The sequence below is a fragment of the Hordeum vulgare genome, chromosome 5H (assembly GCF_904849725.1).
Source record: "Hordeum vulgare subsp. vulgare chromosome 5H, MorexV3_pseudomolecules_assembly, whole genome shotgun sequence".
Classification (NCBI taxonomy): domain Eukaryota; kingdom Viridiplantae; phylum Streptophyta; class Magnoliopsida; order Poales; family Poaceae; genus Hordeum; species Hordeum vulgare.
The window spans coordinates 421,081,864-421,097,070 of record NC_058522.1 but is presented as its reverse complement, the minus strand read 5'-3'; the positions used below and the strand labels follow the sequence as shown (position 1 = coordinate 421,097,070).

General features: G+C 46.0%; 1 protein-coding gene across 1 annotated transcript; it reads right to left on the bottom strand.

The window, feature by feature from the left end:
* Positions 1 to 3,288: 3,288 nt before the first annotated feature.
* Positions 3,289 to 11,796, bottom strand: LOC123395936 (annexin D5). The gene is made up of 7 exons (XM_045090961.1): positions 11,431 to 11,796; positions 5,708 to 5,853; positions 5,242 to 5,460; positions 4,702 to 4,917; positions 4,527 to 4,616; positions 3,713 to 3,913; positions 3,289 to 3,606 (listed from the first exon to the last, which is right to left on the bottom strand). Exons 1-6 carry the CDS (start codon positions 11,504 to 11,506, stop codon positions 3,713 to 3,715), a joined length of 948 nt encoding a protein of 315 aa, XP_044946896.1. The 5' UTR covers positions 11,507 to 11,796; the 3' UTR covers positions 3,289 to 3,606.
* Positions 11,797 to 15,207: the final 3,411 nt, after the last annotated feature.

Genomic DNA, 15,207 nt, shown 5'->3' with positions numbered 1-15,207 from the left:
TTGAGAGATTTGGCGTCCGGTCCTCCACCATGTAGGCCTCCGACACCCCGGCTCAAGTCCCAATTTTCTCACTACCACCATCAGCCCCCCGCTATTTCGACCTATACCACCCACTCCGTTGCCTAGGCCTTTTCGGACCTCCGCTACGCCACCCAGGAGTTAGCCTCGCTTTGCCTATGCTTCCCTACCACCACTGGTCCGACAGTTGCCCAAGTACCCTCCGCTCATGTACATTGCCGTCCATAGTGGAGATCTCGTCCGATGAGTGTTCGGCCAAATGTCATAGCCAAAGTTTATAGAAGGTTTTGTTATTTACTTTGAAGTAAACATGATGGAATCGAACAAGGAGTACTACACTGAGTTCATGAATTAGTCCTCATCACATGAGGATGAATATGAGGATGAAACGCTGATGATACAGGCGGTTATTAAAGATGCGGAACATGTGGAGGAGCATGTTCTCAATTTCAAGGGATCGATCAACCAAGCGACATAGATTGTTGAATCAAAATAGGGCATGGGGGCATATGATGTTGATGGACAACTACTTTGTTCCCTGATGCGCTATTCAACCCCTATTTCCATCGTTGATTTTGGATGCGGTGAACTGTGTTCGATCGCCTCTACAATGTTGTTCGGACCTATGATGACTACTTCATGTTAAAGAAGGACGTCACTAGACCAATATTTTATCTAGTTACGAGAAGTGCACACCTATATTGAGGATGCTTGCCTACGGCATGGCAACAAATTCATGGGACAAGTGCCTTTGGATGTCTGAAAGCACATGTATCGAAGCCATGGTCATGTTTTCTACTCCGATGGTCAAGGTGTTTGGAGTGGAGTACTTGAGAGAACCAATTATCAAAGACACTACAAGGCTCATGGCACAGTCAGAAGCAAGAGGGTGTTTAGGTATGCTCGGATCCCCAGATTTGCATGCACCGGAAATGAGACAATTGCACATATGCTCAACAAGGGCAATATCAGGGTTGTTGTAAAAGCCCGTCAGCATTCTTGAAGCAGTTCCATGGCAAGACCTCTGTATTTGACACTTTTCCTTTGGGGTGTCCGTCTCACAATGACATTATGGTGTAGCTGTCTTCGTTGCTTGTAAGGTTGTGGGTGGAAGAAACTCCTCCATGCAACTATATCATCAACAGTCATGACTAGAACATGTGCTATTATCTTGTAGTAATATCCATCTTGGGCAACCTTCGTTAAGAACATTCTCTCAGCCAAGGGGTGAGAAAAGATCTCACTTTGACCAGACGCAAGGAGGAGCTAGAAAGGATATCGAGATGGCACTTGGAGTGTTCCTAGCCAGTTTTTTGCCACCGTTCGAGGACATGCAAAACTATGACATGCCTAGAGATTGTCGAAGTGATGACAACTTGTGTGCTCAGATTGTGGAGGATGAATGTGACAAACTTCGGCACGGTCTCGAATTTGAGCATATATGGGTGGTCCTATCCAACTTCCAAAATCTCGTGATGTTTGAGGGTTTCATTCAAATGCATCAACAAATTTGTCATCAAACTTACGAGCAGCTTCAAAATGATTTGGTTGAGCATTTATGGTCGATTCGAGAGAACTAAAAATGTCTTCGAATAAGCTGAATTCAAATTTAAACTATTTTATTGCAAAACTTCATGTTTGGATTGTAATGTTTGTATTTGATTTATCGTTGCATTGGAATAATTGCACAACATTATTTTGGATGAAGGATGATGTTTTCTTTAATTATTTTTGAGTGGTCCGATTATAGGCAAGAAAAATATGAAAGAACATTTTCCTCAAAAATATGACATGTCTGCAAAGATTTGGCGTATCCTTTTTAGTGAACCATGTTGGTGTTGCCCTTAGTCAGATTGCTGACCTAGAAGCACACCCATACCCTATACCCCGTTCGGAGGGAGTACCCCATAAAATAGACAAATCTATGTCTACTAATAAAAAAATAGATATTATTTGTTAATTATACTATTTTGTAAAAAAAACTAATGTTTTTGGTAATCAACTTGTAACTCAGTTTTAAGTCAACTTTTTGTTTTTGCAAAAAAAAACCTGATAATGGGATTAATCAACCCGTAATACATAGCAAATGATTTTTAAAAATATCCATGTCTTTTTAACGTAACTCCAAATTTAACGCGATATATAGACAATTATTTTTTTTAAAATATGTAAAATCTGAATATGATGTTATTTTACATGTACCGTCGGCAAGGGAGGAGACGGATAAATGACAACACATATGAGATGTTATGTATTAAAATAAAATAAAGGAATGAACTTATTGAGATCTTGAGTCATGATTATTGGGTTAAGAGAGTGGTTTCGGCAAAAAAAAGTAAGAAAATGTTTTTTTTCCTTCCATTACAACATATAGGCTCTTTTGCTAGTACTAAATACTACTCCTTCCATTCCCTTATACAAGGCCACTATGAAAAATACATTTTGCATCTATATAAGGCCACCAACAGTAATCAAGTAACTTGTTTAATAATTGCATGCATGTATTCATAATGACAGTTGGGTACTTTCTTCTCACTCATTCGTTGCATGCATCATAATGACAGTTGGGTACTTTCTTCTCACTCATTCGTTGCATGCACGCAGCGTATTAATGATTCCAGTTAACGAAAAAAAAACTTGATTTTCCAACCGATCATTAAATTTTACCTGTAATATGAGTTTGTGACCTTGTATAAGGAATGAAGGGAGTATAAAAGATAGGACGAGGCCCTTTTGCTAGTGAGATATGACGAGGCCTTTTGCTAGTAAATAGGCCAATAGGCCTCTCATATTCCTCACACGACTTGGATCGAATCCAACTTGTCCCAATTTTTATTAAAATATTTTTCTGGTTTTCTAATTTAATGACCCGTTTTTTCACTTGTTTTCCAAAAAATCAGACAGTTCTATTAATTTTCTCTGGTCCAATTACAGAATGATCTTATTAGCTTAAAAACCGATGAGGCTGCCGGTTCCAGCTTTTTCCGGTCCAACCAACTAGGGATACAGCACGTGGGAATTTGTGATAGCCAAGGTGGAACACCAGCGGTACAGACACCATCGACATGCATAATTTTCACAATAAATAGATGTGATTTTTTACCAATTTTTGGAAAAAAAATCACATATACCAGGTCTAAAATTTTCATCTGATGCGTCGGTTCAGAACCCGATGAAAAACCTGGGGTTTTTTTCTGCATATGGGACACCCCAGGATCCTGTAACTTTTCTTTACTACATAGTGCAACAACTGCAAAAGGCCAACCTGGATGCACGCCACTCCCATTTTTTCTCAATAAAGTTAAATAACAATGTGAACTTCAGTGAAAGCAGTAAAGCCAAATACAATCATCAAACCAACTGCACTGATACCACATGCCATGCAAGATGGAACCAGCCCACTGCACTAATAATATATACACATATTTTAGGCAAGCATAAACCAAGAGAAAGCAGAAATAGTTGTCAGCGAAACTCAGAACACAGTGATGACGACGTCATACATTTTGGCCAGGTAGAGTCACTGCGTTTAGGCCTTTAGGGTAAAGTAATGCAACAGAGTAGCGTGTACGGCCATGGACACATAGCCTGTGAAATGCGAAGGGTGGAGCAAAACACAAGAAGGTCAATATGAGCACTACCATCTTAATATGTAAGCGAGTACGTTAAAGACAGTACCATCAGCGAACATTACCTAATGGCTACCAACAAGAGAAAGCAGGAACGTCCGATAACCTCCTGATGTTTCTGAATGGATAGCATCAGCTAACGGCTTTTTGTATTTCTTGTAGTATTCTGCCTTGATATACTGCATATCAATCTCAGTCCTCGTTACCACAACCCTTACAAGTGTCTTGTCATCAGTACCTAGACCTTTCATGGACTTCCTTAACACCTGAATTAACATTGTTCGGAAAAAAATGACAAGTCCCAAAGAGTACAGAGAGTCAGAGATAAACAAAATAGAGGTGAGGCCCTGATAAGAGAATTAATAAAGATGTCATAACTTTTATGGTTACCAGTCACTACATGAGCAGATAATAACATTCATGAATGCATACTCTGGTAGCATATTCCCATAATGATACTAGTGTTCAGCCTGGATACTAAATACAGCTAGCACAGTTACGGATTATAGTGGGAAGTTAGGCACCTGTACCAAAAGTTATTGTCTATTTGAAAGTATTTACAGAATATTAGAATATATCACACCGGGATTGTAACTAGATATTTTCTGCAAATAGGAAACATGAAGAAAAGAAAACATAAACAAGAAAATTCAAGAGTCAAATCCTGCAGCTTTATGCACAGCATACAATGGAGCAACTGATGTTGATTGTTCAGATGTTCGAGAACAATGGTGGCATAAAAATAGGTTGAACTGTTGTAATTCATGCTCTGTACAAAAACACCACTTTATCAAAAACATGAAAGCTTGGCTGCTTGCCTCTTGCAACCAAATAATGATGTTTACATATTCTTTTCAGAGGATAGCACGGGTGAGATACCTTAGCAAAATACTTAGCTGGATTCTCAGCACATCTGAGGATAGTTATCAGAGCAACTTCAAAGTTTCCAGATGTTTCACTCTTCACAACCTACCAGCAGTAAAGGAAACTCATTATTACACTCCAGGAGAGCACCAAAATGTATATGGAAGGGAAAACTGAACAGAAGGGTTACCTTCTGTAATGACCGATCATACATGTGCTGGTAAGCAGAAGCAACAGCTGCCATGTGTGCCCAGCTGCGTTCAGTGAAGATGCGGATGAAGGTTTTCTCATCTGTGCCCAGCTTCTTCTCACCAGCTTTGTAGAGGTCCTTCGCATCATGTGTCACTATAGTGGGATCAACCTCTGGACCTTCGTAGCGTGGAATGCCCACATAGGCTAGTAAGATCTGAAATACACATCATATCATTCATTAGCACAAAAAAGTACAATTTGGACAGGTGTACCCAAAAAGTGTACGTGTGGAAACTGTAAGGAAGCCCATGCAGTAGATCACCTTGACATCAACATATAATAAAGCGAAAGTACAAAATGGTATCAACATAGCATTTCGTTAGTAACTGCAATATGCCCGAGAAGAACACAGCAAAATTCTGGGTTTCAAGAAATGATATGCACAAGCACAAGTCCTGATAGAGAAGTAAACAATGCAAATATAGCTTTCAACTGCCACTCATCGGATGAAGAAGTTCAACAAATTAAGAAATGAAACCTTCTGATGATCGCCGGATGTTTGCTGACTAATGTCATGCTCAAGATAAGTACCAAACTTTGCATAATATGTCTGTTTCATTATTTGCAGCTGTGATGGTGTCCTCGAACATATTATATCAGTAGCTGCTTTCAGATCAAGACTTTCAGCACTGAGAGCTTCTTTCAGAACAGTCGCATCACGTCCAGCAGGATCAAGAATCCAGAGCGACATTGCTTTCTGGAATCATATACCACAAGATTAGCCACATACCCATATCTAGCACAACAATATTTTGAGTAATTCAACTATACTGAGGACTGGCGTAACACAGACTTGGTTAACAAATATAGAACTAACCTATGCAAATCCATACTTCTACTCGGTGAATACTGGTACGAATAATTAAGCATACCATTTCAGCTAGTAAAGTTATTCAATAGTTTGATTTATATTTCAACAAACATTTTTCAACAATTTTCCATACCTTGTGGTTTCCACTGAGTTCAGACGATATACGACGCGAAAGTTCCTCGGAATACATAGTTTTGTATTCCTGTTGAATGTATCCACGTTGCATTGAGTCACGGTGAGCAAGTATATTTGAAACTGTTGTACTATCACAGCCAAACCCTGTAAGAGCAACGACCAAGTGAAAAAAATATATAATCAGGATGCAAAGGATTAATTATACTTATAAAGAAGACATGATGAGGGTTGATTGAAAAAATAATGACTCTTACATAATTTTAAGTAAAGAAACATAAAATTTGTTCAAATATGTGATTTTCTGAATCATCTTTCTTAGTAATTCTCACTTGATCACAGCAACCAGGAATTATTAGAGCATATATATAACTCCTGCCTTATCTAAAGAATAACTTAGTTTGCAGAAACAGTAACATTGGTAATGGTACCCGCAGAAAACAAACTTAACTTCATATCGATAAACTGTAATGGTCACTAAATGGAAAATGCCACATTTGGCTTCTCAAATGGAAGTACTTGCATGCCGTCAAAAAAGGCACCTTAACATGGACATATTTGCCACTAAAGTGCATATTACTACACAATTGCTGGTAAAGTACGTACAATTGTACATATATGTATGGTACTAAGGAGCGCAACTCAAATATCATGGTAAAAACGAGTACAACTCGACTAGTCATGGTACTTGGGGCCACAGCCCAAATAGACAACTCCACCGCTACAGAAGCTACTACTATGGCACAGCAATTATGTCACAGGTTGTCCATAACAAATAAATTCTCAAAAGACCTTGGTCAGATGTTGAGCCCTTTTCTTACTATGAGATCCTGAGCCTTTTATTGGGTGCACTTAGCAGTTGACAATTTTCAATTATAAGTTGTACTGAACACATAGGAGGGCCATGGCACAAATGCGGGCAAGAGCAGGGGCGGTTGGCCTTGCGGCGCTTCTTTTTTTCGAGAAAACGCAAAAAGCCTTTGCGTTTCATTGTATTGAAAAGAAGGGGGGTTACATCCTCCTAAGAGGCTATTACAGCATCGTTACATGAGGATTAGTGAACATCCCAAGATGTGGGCAAGACTACCCTTAGCCCTTTGGCCCCGGCTCTTGCCCAACACCTGGTCTCATCCTTGATCCTGTCCATGAGCTCATCGAGCGATGGTGTAACATGGTCAAAAACACACGCATTCCTATGCTTCCATATCATCCACGGCACCAGAAGCGCGGCCGACATCAACGCCTTGCGAAGCGATGGTGGTGTGGCATCCCTCGCCCTCATCCACCAGTCCTGGAGCGAGGCGTCGTGTTCTAGCGACGGGGCCGGCAGGCGCAACCAAGATAGGGTCTCGTGCCAAGCCTGCCTCGCAAAAGGGCAGCAGCAAGTGCCGGATGGTCTCCGGCTCTTGGTCACAGAGCAGGCAACGGGGGTGATGGGGAAGGCCGCGGCGAGCGAGCCGCTCCGCAGTCCAGCAGCGGTCCAGGTTGGCGAGCCAGTGGAAGAACTTCACCTTCGGCGGTGCCTAGCCCTTCCAAATGAGCTTCCAGGAGCGGCATGTCAACGATCCGTGGAAGGTGGCCCGGTAGCAGGACCTCGCCGAGGAAACGCCGTTGGCCGTCCAGTTCCAAACGAGCTTGTCTGGCTCGGTGGACAGTATTGTCTGCGTCACAAGCTGCCATGTCCGCAGGTACTGCCCAATCTCTTGCAGGCCTACAACTCCGCGGATGTCCCGGGCCCAAGCGTTGCCGGCAATGCCCTCCGCCACCGTCCGCGCTCTTCTTCTGTTTTTGGGGATGCATAGGTAGAGCAGGGGCGCGAGCTCGCGTATGGACTGATCGTGGAGCCAGCAGTCTTCCCAGAAAAGGGCTGTCAGACCATCCCCAACCACCATGGAGGTGGAGGCGTAGAAGAGGCCTCGCTCCTCAGGTGAGAACTGCAGGTCGAGGCCTTGCCAGGCATGGTCGGTGTCCGTCCTTGATAGCCAAAGCCATCGGAGTCTGAGGGCAAGCCCCGTGCGCTCAAGGTCTCGGACGCCCAGCCCGCCATACGCGATCGGCCGGCAGACCGTGCGCTAGTTCACGTGGCAGTGTCCTCCATGTGCGACCTCACGGACGGCCCAAAGGAAACCGCGTTGGATCTTCTCGAGCTGCTTCAGTGTTTTCTTCGGGGGCGCCAGGGCGAGCATCTGATGTATGGGGATCGCACTGAGCACCGACTTTACAAGCGCCAGCCGCCCGGCCTTGTTCATGAGCCACGCTTTCCGTGACGGGAGGCGCCCGGCCACGGCGTCGACAAGCGGCTGCAACTGTGCCGCGGAGGGCCGGCGGGTGGTGAGCGGGATGCCCAAGTAAGTGATGGGCAGGTCCGCCGTCTGGCAACCGAGAACCTCCAACAGGGCGGCGCCTGACTCGTCTCCATGCAGGGTCGTGGCAGAACTCTTGCCGTAGTTGACCTGCAGGCCCGATGTTGTCCCGAAGATACCCAGGATGCTCTTCACGGCGAGAACCTCATCCATCTCGGTGTGGCAGAACAGCATCACATCGTCGGCGTATAGGGAAATGGCCGGGATGTTGCGGCGTGGATGAAGGCGCCCAAGGATGCCGGTCTGGAGCGCCCGGTGCATGAGGTGGGCAAGCGTGTCGACCGCCAGGACAAAAAGCTGCGGGGATGCGGAGTCGCCTTGGCGCAGCCCACGACGGTGCCAAATCGGGGGGCCGGGCACACCATTGAGCATGACACGGGTGCTGGCCGAAGATAGGAGAATGGCCAGCCATCCCCTAAACCTGTCCCCAAATCCATATTGGCGCAGAACCTCAAAGAGGAACGGCCATGATATGGAGTCGAAGGCCTGCGTGAGGTCGAGCTTGAGCATGATGCGCGGCGCGCCCAGGTGATGAAGCATCCTTAGGGATTGCCGGACGAGGACGAAGTTGTCGTGAAGCGTGCGTCCGGCAATGAAGGCGTTCTGGTTGCGGCTCACCAGGCTGTCGAGCTTAGGAGCGATGCGCAACGACAGGACCTTCGCGAAGATCTTGGCCACGATGTGGATCAGGCAGATCGGCCGGTAGTCGCCAAGCTTGTGGGCGTCCGCGCGCTTTGGCAGCGGGGTTAGCAGGGCTTGGTTGAGCTTGCTGAATCCTCGCCCGCGCAACATATAAAGCAGCTCAAAGGCGTCCATGATGTCTTGCCTGATAATGCTCCAGCAGGCACGCAGGAATTCGGCGGTAAACCCATCCGGACCTGGTGCCTTGTGCGCAGGCATGCGTCTGACCGCTGCCCAAATCTCCTCGGGGGTGAATGGTGCCTCCAAGCTGTCCAGGTCGACGGGCGTGATGAGCTGCTCGAGGTCGAGCGTGTGAGCCCGGTTAGCGGCGGTGCCCAGCAGCCCGTCGAAGTGTGCGAATGCCGCATGAGCCATCTCCTCGTGATCATAGAGCACATGCCCGTCGATGAGCAGGCTGTGAATTCGGTTCTTCTGCCGGCGATACGTGCATTGCCTGTGGAAGAAGCTCGTATTCGTGTCGCCATCCGTGAGGAAGGAGATGCGGGCGCGTTGCCAGGCAATGGTGCGCTCAAGGGAGGCCATGCCAAGGTACGCCAACTTAAGCTGTTTGCGCAGCCATTCTTCCGGCAGGGTGAGCTGGCGGCTCTCCAGCGCATGGTCGAAGCGGGAGATCAGCTCGCGAGAGATGGCCAGCTTGTCCCGGATGTTGCCCGTGGACTTGGCACTCCAACTCGTGAGGGCACGGGCCGTGGCTTGCAGGCGCCTAACCAGCCGCTGGAAGGGATCGGGGTCGTGCACCAAGCTCCAGGCCGTGGCGACTGTGTCGTGGAAGCCATCGAGGCGTAGCCAATAATCCTCGAAGCGGAAGCGCCTATGGGCCACGGGGATTGGAGAGCAATCCAACAGCAGCGGGCAATGATCAGACACAACAGACGCAAGGCAGCAGAGGTGACATTCACCGTGGTAGTCCTCCCACTCCGCGGTGCATAGGACCCGGTCGAGGTGCACAAGCGTCAGCGGCGATTGCTCATTCGACCATGTGAATCGGCGCCTGTTGAGGTAGACCTCTTTCAGGGCGAGGTCGTTGATGGTGCGCCGGAACCTTCCCATCATGCAGCGGTTCAGGCTACATAACTTTCCTTTTCTATCGACGGTTGCGGCGCTTCTTCCGGCAGCGCCTGGCTCTTAGGGGTGTGGTGTTGTATACTCAGGTCTGGCCCTTCTTTGGCCTTGTACATAACTTTCCTTTTCTATCGATACATGAAGATGCAATACTTTTTGCGTTTTCTCGAAGTTGGAAACTGTTGGGGTGGTTGAGGGGAGAAGAATCATAAATGGAAGGGAAAAGAAGGAAATAGAATATAATAAAAGAAAAGGAAATCAGGAGACAATATATCAATTTGTGAACCAGAACAACAGTAATCACAACCCTAGCCACCATCACTTAACATCCTAGCAGTTTTCACCGGTGAATCATCGCTCACCCACCTCTAAGGTAGGGGAAGATTGATTTTTACAAAAAAAAAAAATATATATATATATATAGGTGCCGTTGTTCGTTGTCTCAGTTATAGCGGTGACAAAATTGGCTAGCATAATAATTGTTCTCCTTAGCCTTCGATATGGCGGTCTTGCCTCCAGCGTCAATCGATATGTGGGATTTCTGATCACGTAGTTTGGTCAACCATGGCACTATGGCAGGACTTCACTTCAGCTCCTTTGAATTCGATGGATCTTTCATGTAGATCCCGTTTTTGGGGAGTGACAACAATGGATCCTCTCCTTGCCAAGCTCGGGGTGATGCCCCGGCGCATGTACAAAGACTATTTTCCTGGTTCTGCCGCACACGACGGACTACTTTCGAGGTGGATTTTAACATACTTTGTGTCCTATTCCGGCTAGAGAAGAAATTCAAGGGTTTCGGTTTTCTGAAGAGGAAGACTTTCATTGGTCTGTCCGGTTTTAGTTTTATGTTTGTTGTGAGTCTTTGTGTGGAAATTACTCTGTCAGTCTTCCAGATAGAGAATTTTCCAAGTCATGTAATTTCGTTTGACAACCGTTGTTTTGCCTGGTTTAAGCTACAGGTTTCTCGTCAAAAAAAAAAAATACAAGTAATCACAATTATTGCACAAACTATCAGCCCATAAATATTGCCCAAGGTTAAATTCTTATTTTTGTGAACCATTAAGTTGTAAAAAAGAAGTCCTGGCAGTCTTGGGATAATTTAATTATCAGGTAACCAGCAATTACACGGTTTTGCAGTTTGCCCAGAAGAAGAGTCGGTTTCTCTGAGACAGAACTCGCCCTCCTTGGCCTCATATCAGTCCACTTGGCTCCAATTATATTCAGAACAGGTCAAGAAACAGGTCCTTGGTCGGTGCAGTACTGCAGTTAGCATCACTCATCCGACCACGGTCCACGTATCCGAACATCTGACGCTCCAAAGTCTCTTAATAACAAATCCACATCGACCAGAATTCTCCACATCAATTTCACATGCAAAATAAATCTAACGGACCGGCATCCCTCTTGACCACTGAATTCAATCCGAGCAGCCGAACAGCAATTTCTACCTGTAACGTTCCTCCAGCTCGTCAATTCACCTGAGACCGGCTAATCTCGCGGGCGCGCTGACCCTAAACTCCGACCGAATCGGTCCAAGAAAAGCGGGATTAAGAGGGGGAAGGGGGGAACCGGAGGGGAAAGGCATGGCACGGACCTTTGAAGGCCTTTTGGAGGTCGATGGCGTCCTGGCGGGGGTTCGGGGGCGCCGGCGGCAAGGTGAGGCTCGCCATTGCCGACCGAGTTCGATGCGCGCTTCCGCCTCCGGCGATTCGATTGGATTGGACTGGATTCGATATGCTTGATAGCAATTGAATGGAATGCAAACGAACGGTGACGCGCTTCCAGGGTTTTCCTTTTTAGAAGTCTTCTCCGAAAGTTGGGAGCGGTGGACCAGGTCTAGCTGTTTCGGATGGCCACTCACCAATCACGATCGCCATTCGCAACGGAGGGACGGCTCAGCGGTCTATCTCCGCGTGGCGTACCAGGCAGCTGATGGACCGTGCCCGTCGCGGAGTCGCCCGTGTGACCTCCCCGCCTCGGGAACGACAAGTACGCCACGACAAGTTGAATAACCTAACCTTCTTTTTTTGAGTAAGCAAATGCGTACTTTAGGTTGCACCGGTTCGCTTCATGACTAACTTTGTGTAAGGTGTACTTCCTCCGTGAGAGCAGGCCCCTCGGCTGCTGTGGCCTGAGAGGTTACCTGATGATGATGTTAGGCTCCTCATAGTGCGAGTAACATATAGTGATATCATGCATATGATACAATTGTATGATAGTATCATAAATTAGCATCGTAGATGGTCTTATTTATTGACATGCATGACACATAGTAGCATAGCATTTAACATGATACGATATCTACTTATATTACTCTAACCCCCATTCTTTTCTTTAAGTACTTGCCACATCAGCATGTTTGCTAGTCCCAAGACTATATAATACTAGCTATGATACTTTCACTATGGCCAGCCTTATGGTACTCGCGGTTAGTGATTTTGCTGGACCAGTGTGACAACGGAATGCGTTTGTTTCATCTAAAAAAAGTGTACTCCCTTCGTATGTGAATAAATATATACCTAGCTTTTGTTCTAAGTCAAAGTTTTATTACTTTGATCAACTATATAGAAAAGAAGAGTGACATATATGACATCAAATTGGTATATTATGGAAGTATATTTTAAAATGGGTCCACTAATACAAATTTACCGCCATAAATGCTGCTACTTTTCTCTATAAAGTTGGTCAAAGTTTTAAAACTTTGACTTAAGACAAAAGCTAGAGTAGTCTATATTGACATAGAATTGAGGTTCGAATTTGAGAGAGAAAGAGAGAGAGGTAGGAGACGAGTTGATCATATCCTATCCGGCTACTAGCCGTTCTGCCGTTCACACACGCCACCTGCTGGAAATATGCCCTAGAGGCAATAATAAATTAGTTATTATTATATTTCCTTGTTCATAATAATCGTTTATTATCCATGCTAGAATGTATTGATTAGAAACTCAAATACATGTCTGGATACATAGACAACACACTGTCCCTAGTGAGCCTCTAGTTGAGTAGTTCGTTGATCAAAGATGGTCAAGGTTTCCTGACCATAGGCAAGTGTTGTCACTTGATAACGGGATCACATCATTGGGAGAATCATGTGATGGACAAGACCCAAACTATGAACGTAGCATATTGATCGTGTCGTTTTATTGCTACAGTTTTCTGCGTGTCAAGTATTTGTTCCTATGACCATGAGATCATATAACCCACTGGCACCGGAGGGATGCCTTGTGTGTATCAAAGGTCACAACGTAACTGGGTGACCATAAAGGTGCTCTACAGGTATCTCCGAAGGTGTCTGTTGGGTTAGTATGGATCAAGACTGGGATTTGTCACTCCGTGTGACAGAGAGGTATCTCGGGGCCCACACGGTAATACAACATCACACACAAGCCTTGCAAGCAATGTGACTAAGTGTAAGTCACGAGATCTTGTATTACGGAATGAGAAAAGAGACTTGCCGGTAACGAGATTGAAATAGGTATGCGTATACCGACGATCGAATCTCGGGCAAGTAACATACCGTAGGACAAAGGGAATGACATACGGGATTGCCTGAATCCTTGACACTGAGGTTCAACCGATAAGTTATTCAGAGAATATGTGGGATCCAATATGGGCATCCAGGTCTCGCTATTGGATGTTGACCGAGGAGTACCTTAGGGCATGTCTGCATAGTTCTCGAACCCGCAGGGTCTGCACACTTAAGGTTCGGCGATGTTTTAGTATAGTTGAGTTATATGTGTGGTTACCGAATGTTGTTCGGAGTCCCGGATGAGATCACGGACGTCACGAGGGTTTCCGGAATGGTCCGGATACGAAGATTGATATATAGGTTTGTCTCATTTGGTTACCGGAAAGTTTTCGAGCATTACCGAGAATGTACCGGGAGTGACGAATGGGTTCCGGATGTTCACCGGGAGGGGCCAGCCCACCCGGGGAAGCCCATAGGCCTTAGGGGTGCCGCACCAGCCCTTGGTGGGCTGGTGGGACAACCCAAAAGGGCACTATGCGCAGGAGATAGAAAATCAAAGATAAAAGGAAGAAAAAAAAGGTGGGAAGGAAGGGAAGGACTCCACCTTCCAATCCTAGCTGGACTAGGATTGGAGTTGGACTCCTCCACCTCCTTGGCCGGCGAACCCTTGGGGTCTTGGAACCCAAGGCAAGCCTACCCTCCCCTCCTCCTATATATAGTAGAGTTCTAGGGCTGATTTGAGACAACTTTTGCCACGGCAGCCCGACCACAAACACCACGGTTTTTCCTCTAGATCGTATTTCTGCGGAGCTCGATCGGAGCCCTGTAGGAGTAGATCGTTCACCACCACTGGAGCGCCGTCACGCTGCCGGAGAACTCATCTACTTCTCTGTCTTGCTTGCTGGATCAAGAAGGCCGAGATCATCGCCGAGCTGTACGTGTGCTGAACGCGGAGGTGCCGTCCGTTCGGCACTAGATCGGAGCGGATCGTGGGACGGATCGCGGGACGGTTCGTGGGACGGTTCGCGGGGCGGATCGAGGGACATGAGGACGTTCCACTACATCAACCGCGTTTCTTAACGCTTCCTGCTGTGCCATCTACAAGGGTACGTAGATCCAAATCTTCTCTCATAGATGGACATCACCATGATAGGTCTTCGTGCGCGTAGGAAAATTTTTGTTTCCCATGCGATGTTCCCCAACAGTGGCATCATGAGCTAGGTTCATGCGTAGATGTAATCTCGAGTAGAACACAAAGGGTTTTGTGGACGGTGATGTTCGATTTGTTGCCCTCCTTAGTCTTTTCTCGATTCGGCGGTATTGTTGGATTGAAGCGGCACGGACCGACATTATTCGTACGCTTACGAAAGACTAGTTTCATCACTTGACATGCAACCTCGTTGCATAAAGATGACTGGCGGGTGTCGGTTTCTTCAACTTTAGTTGAATTGGTTTTGACCGATACGGTCCTTGGAGAGGTTAAATAGCAATTTGCACATCTCCGTTGTGGTTTTTGCGTAAGTAAGATGCGATCATACTAGATACCCATAGCAGCCACGTACAACATGCAACAACAAATTAGAGGACGTCTAACTTGTTTTTGCAGGGTATGCTTGTGATATGATATGGCCAATGACGTGATGTGATATATTGGATGTATGAGATGATCATGTTGTAATAGTTAATATCGACTTGCACGTTGATGGTACGACAACCGGCAGGAGCCATAGGGTTGTCTTTAAACTAACGTTTGTGTTTGCAGATGCGTTTACTATATTGCTAGGATGTAGCTTTAGTAGTAATAGCATAAGTAGCACGAAAACCCCAATGGCGACACGTTTATGGAGATCATGGTGTGGCGCCGGTGACAAGAATATTGTGCTGGTGCTTTGGTGATGGAGA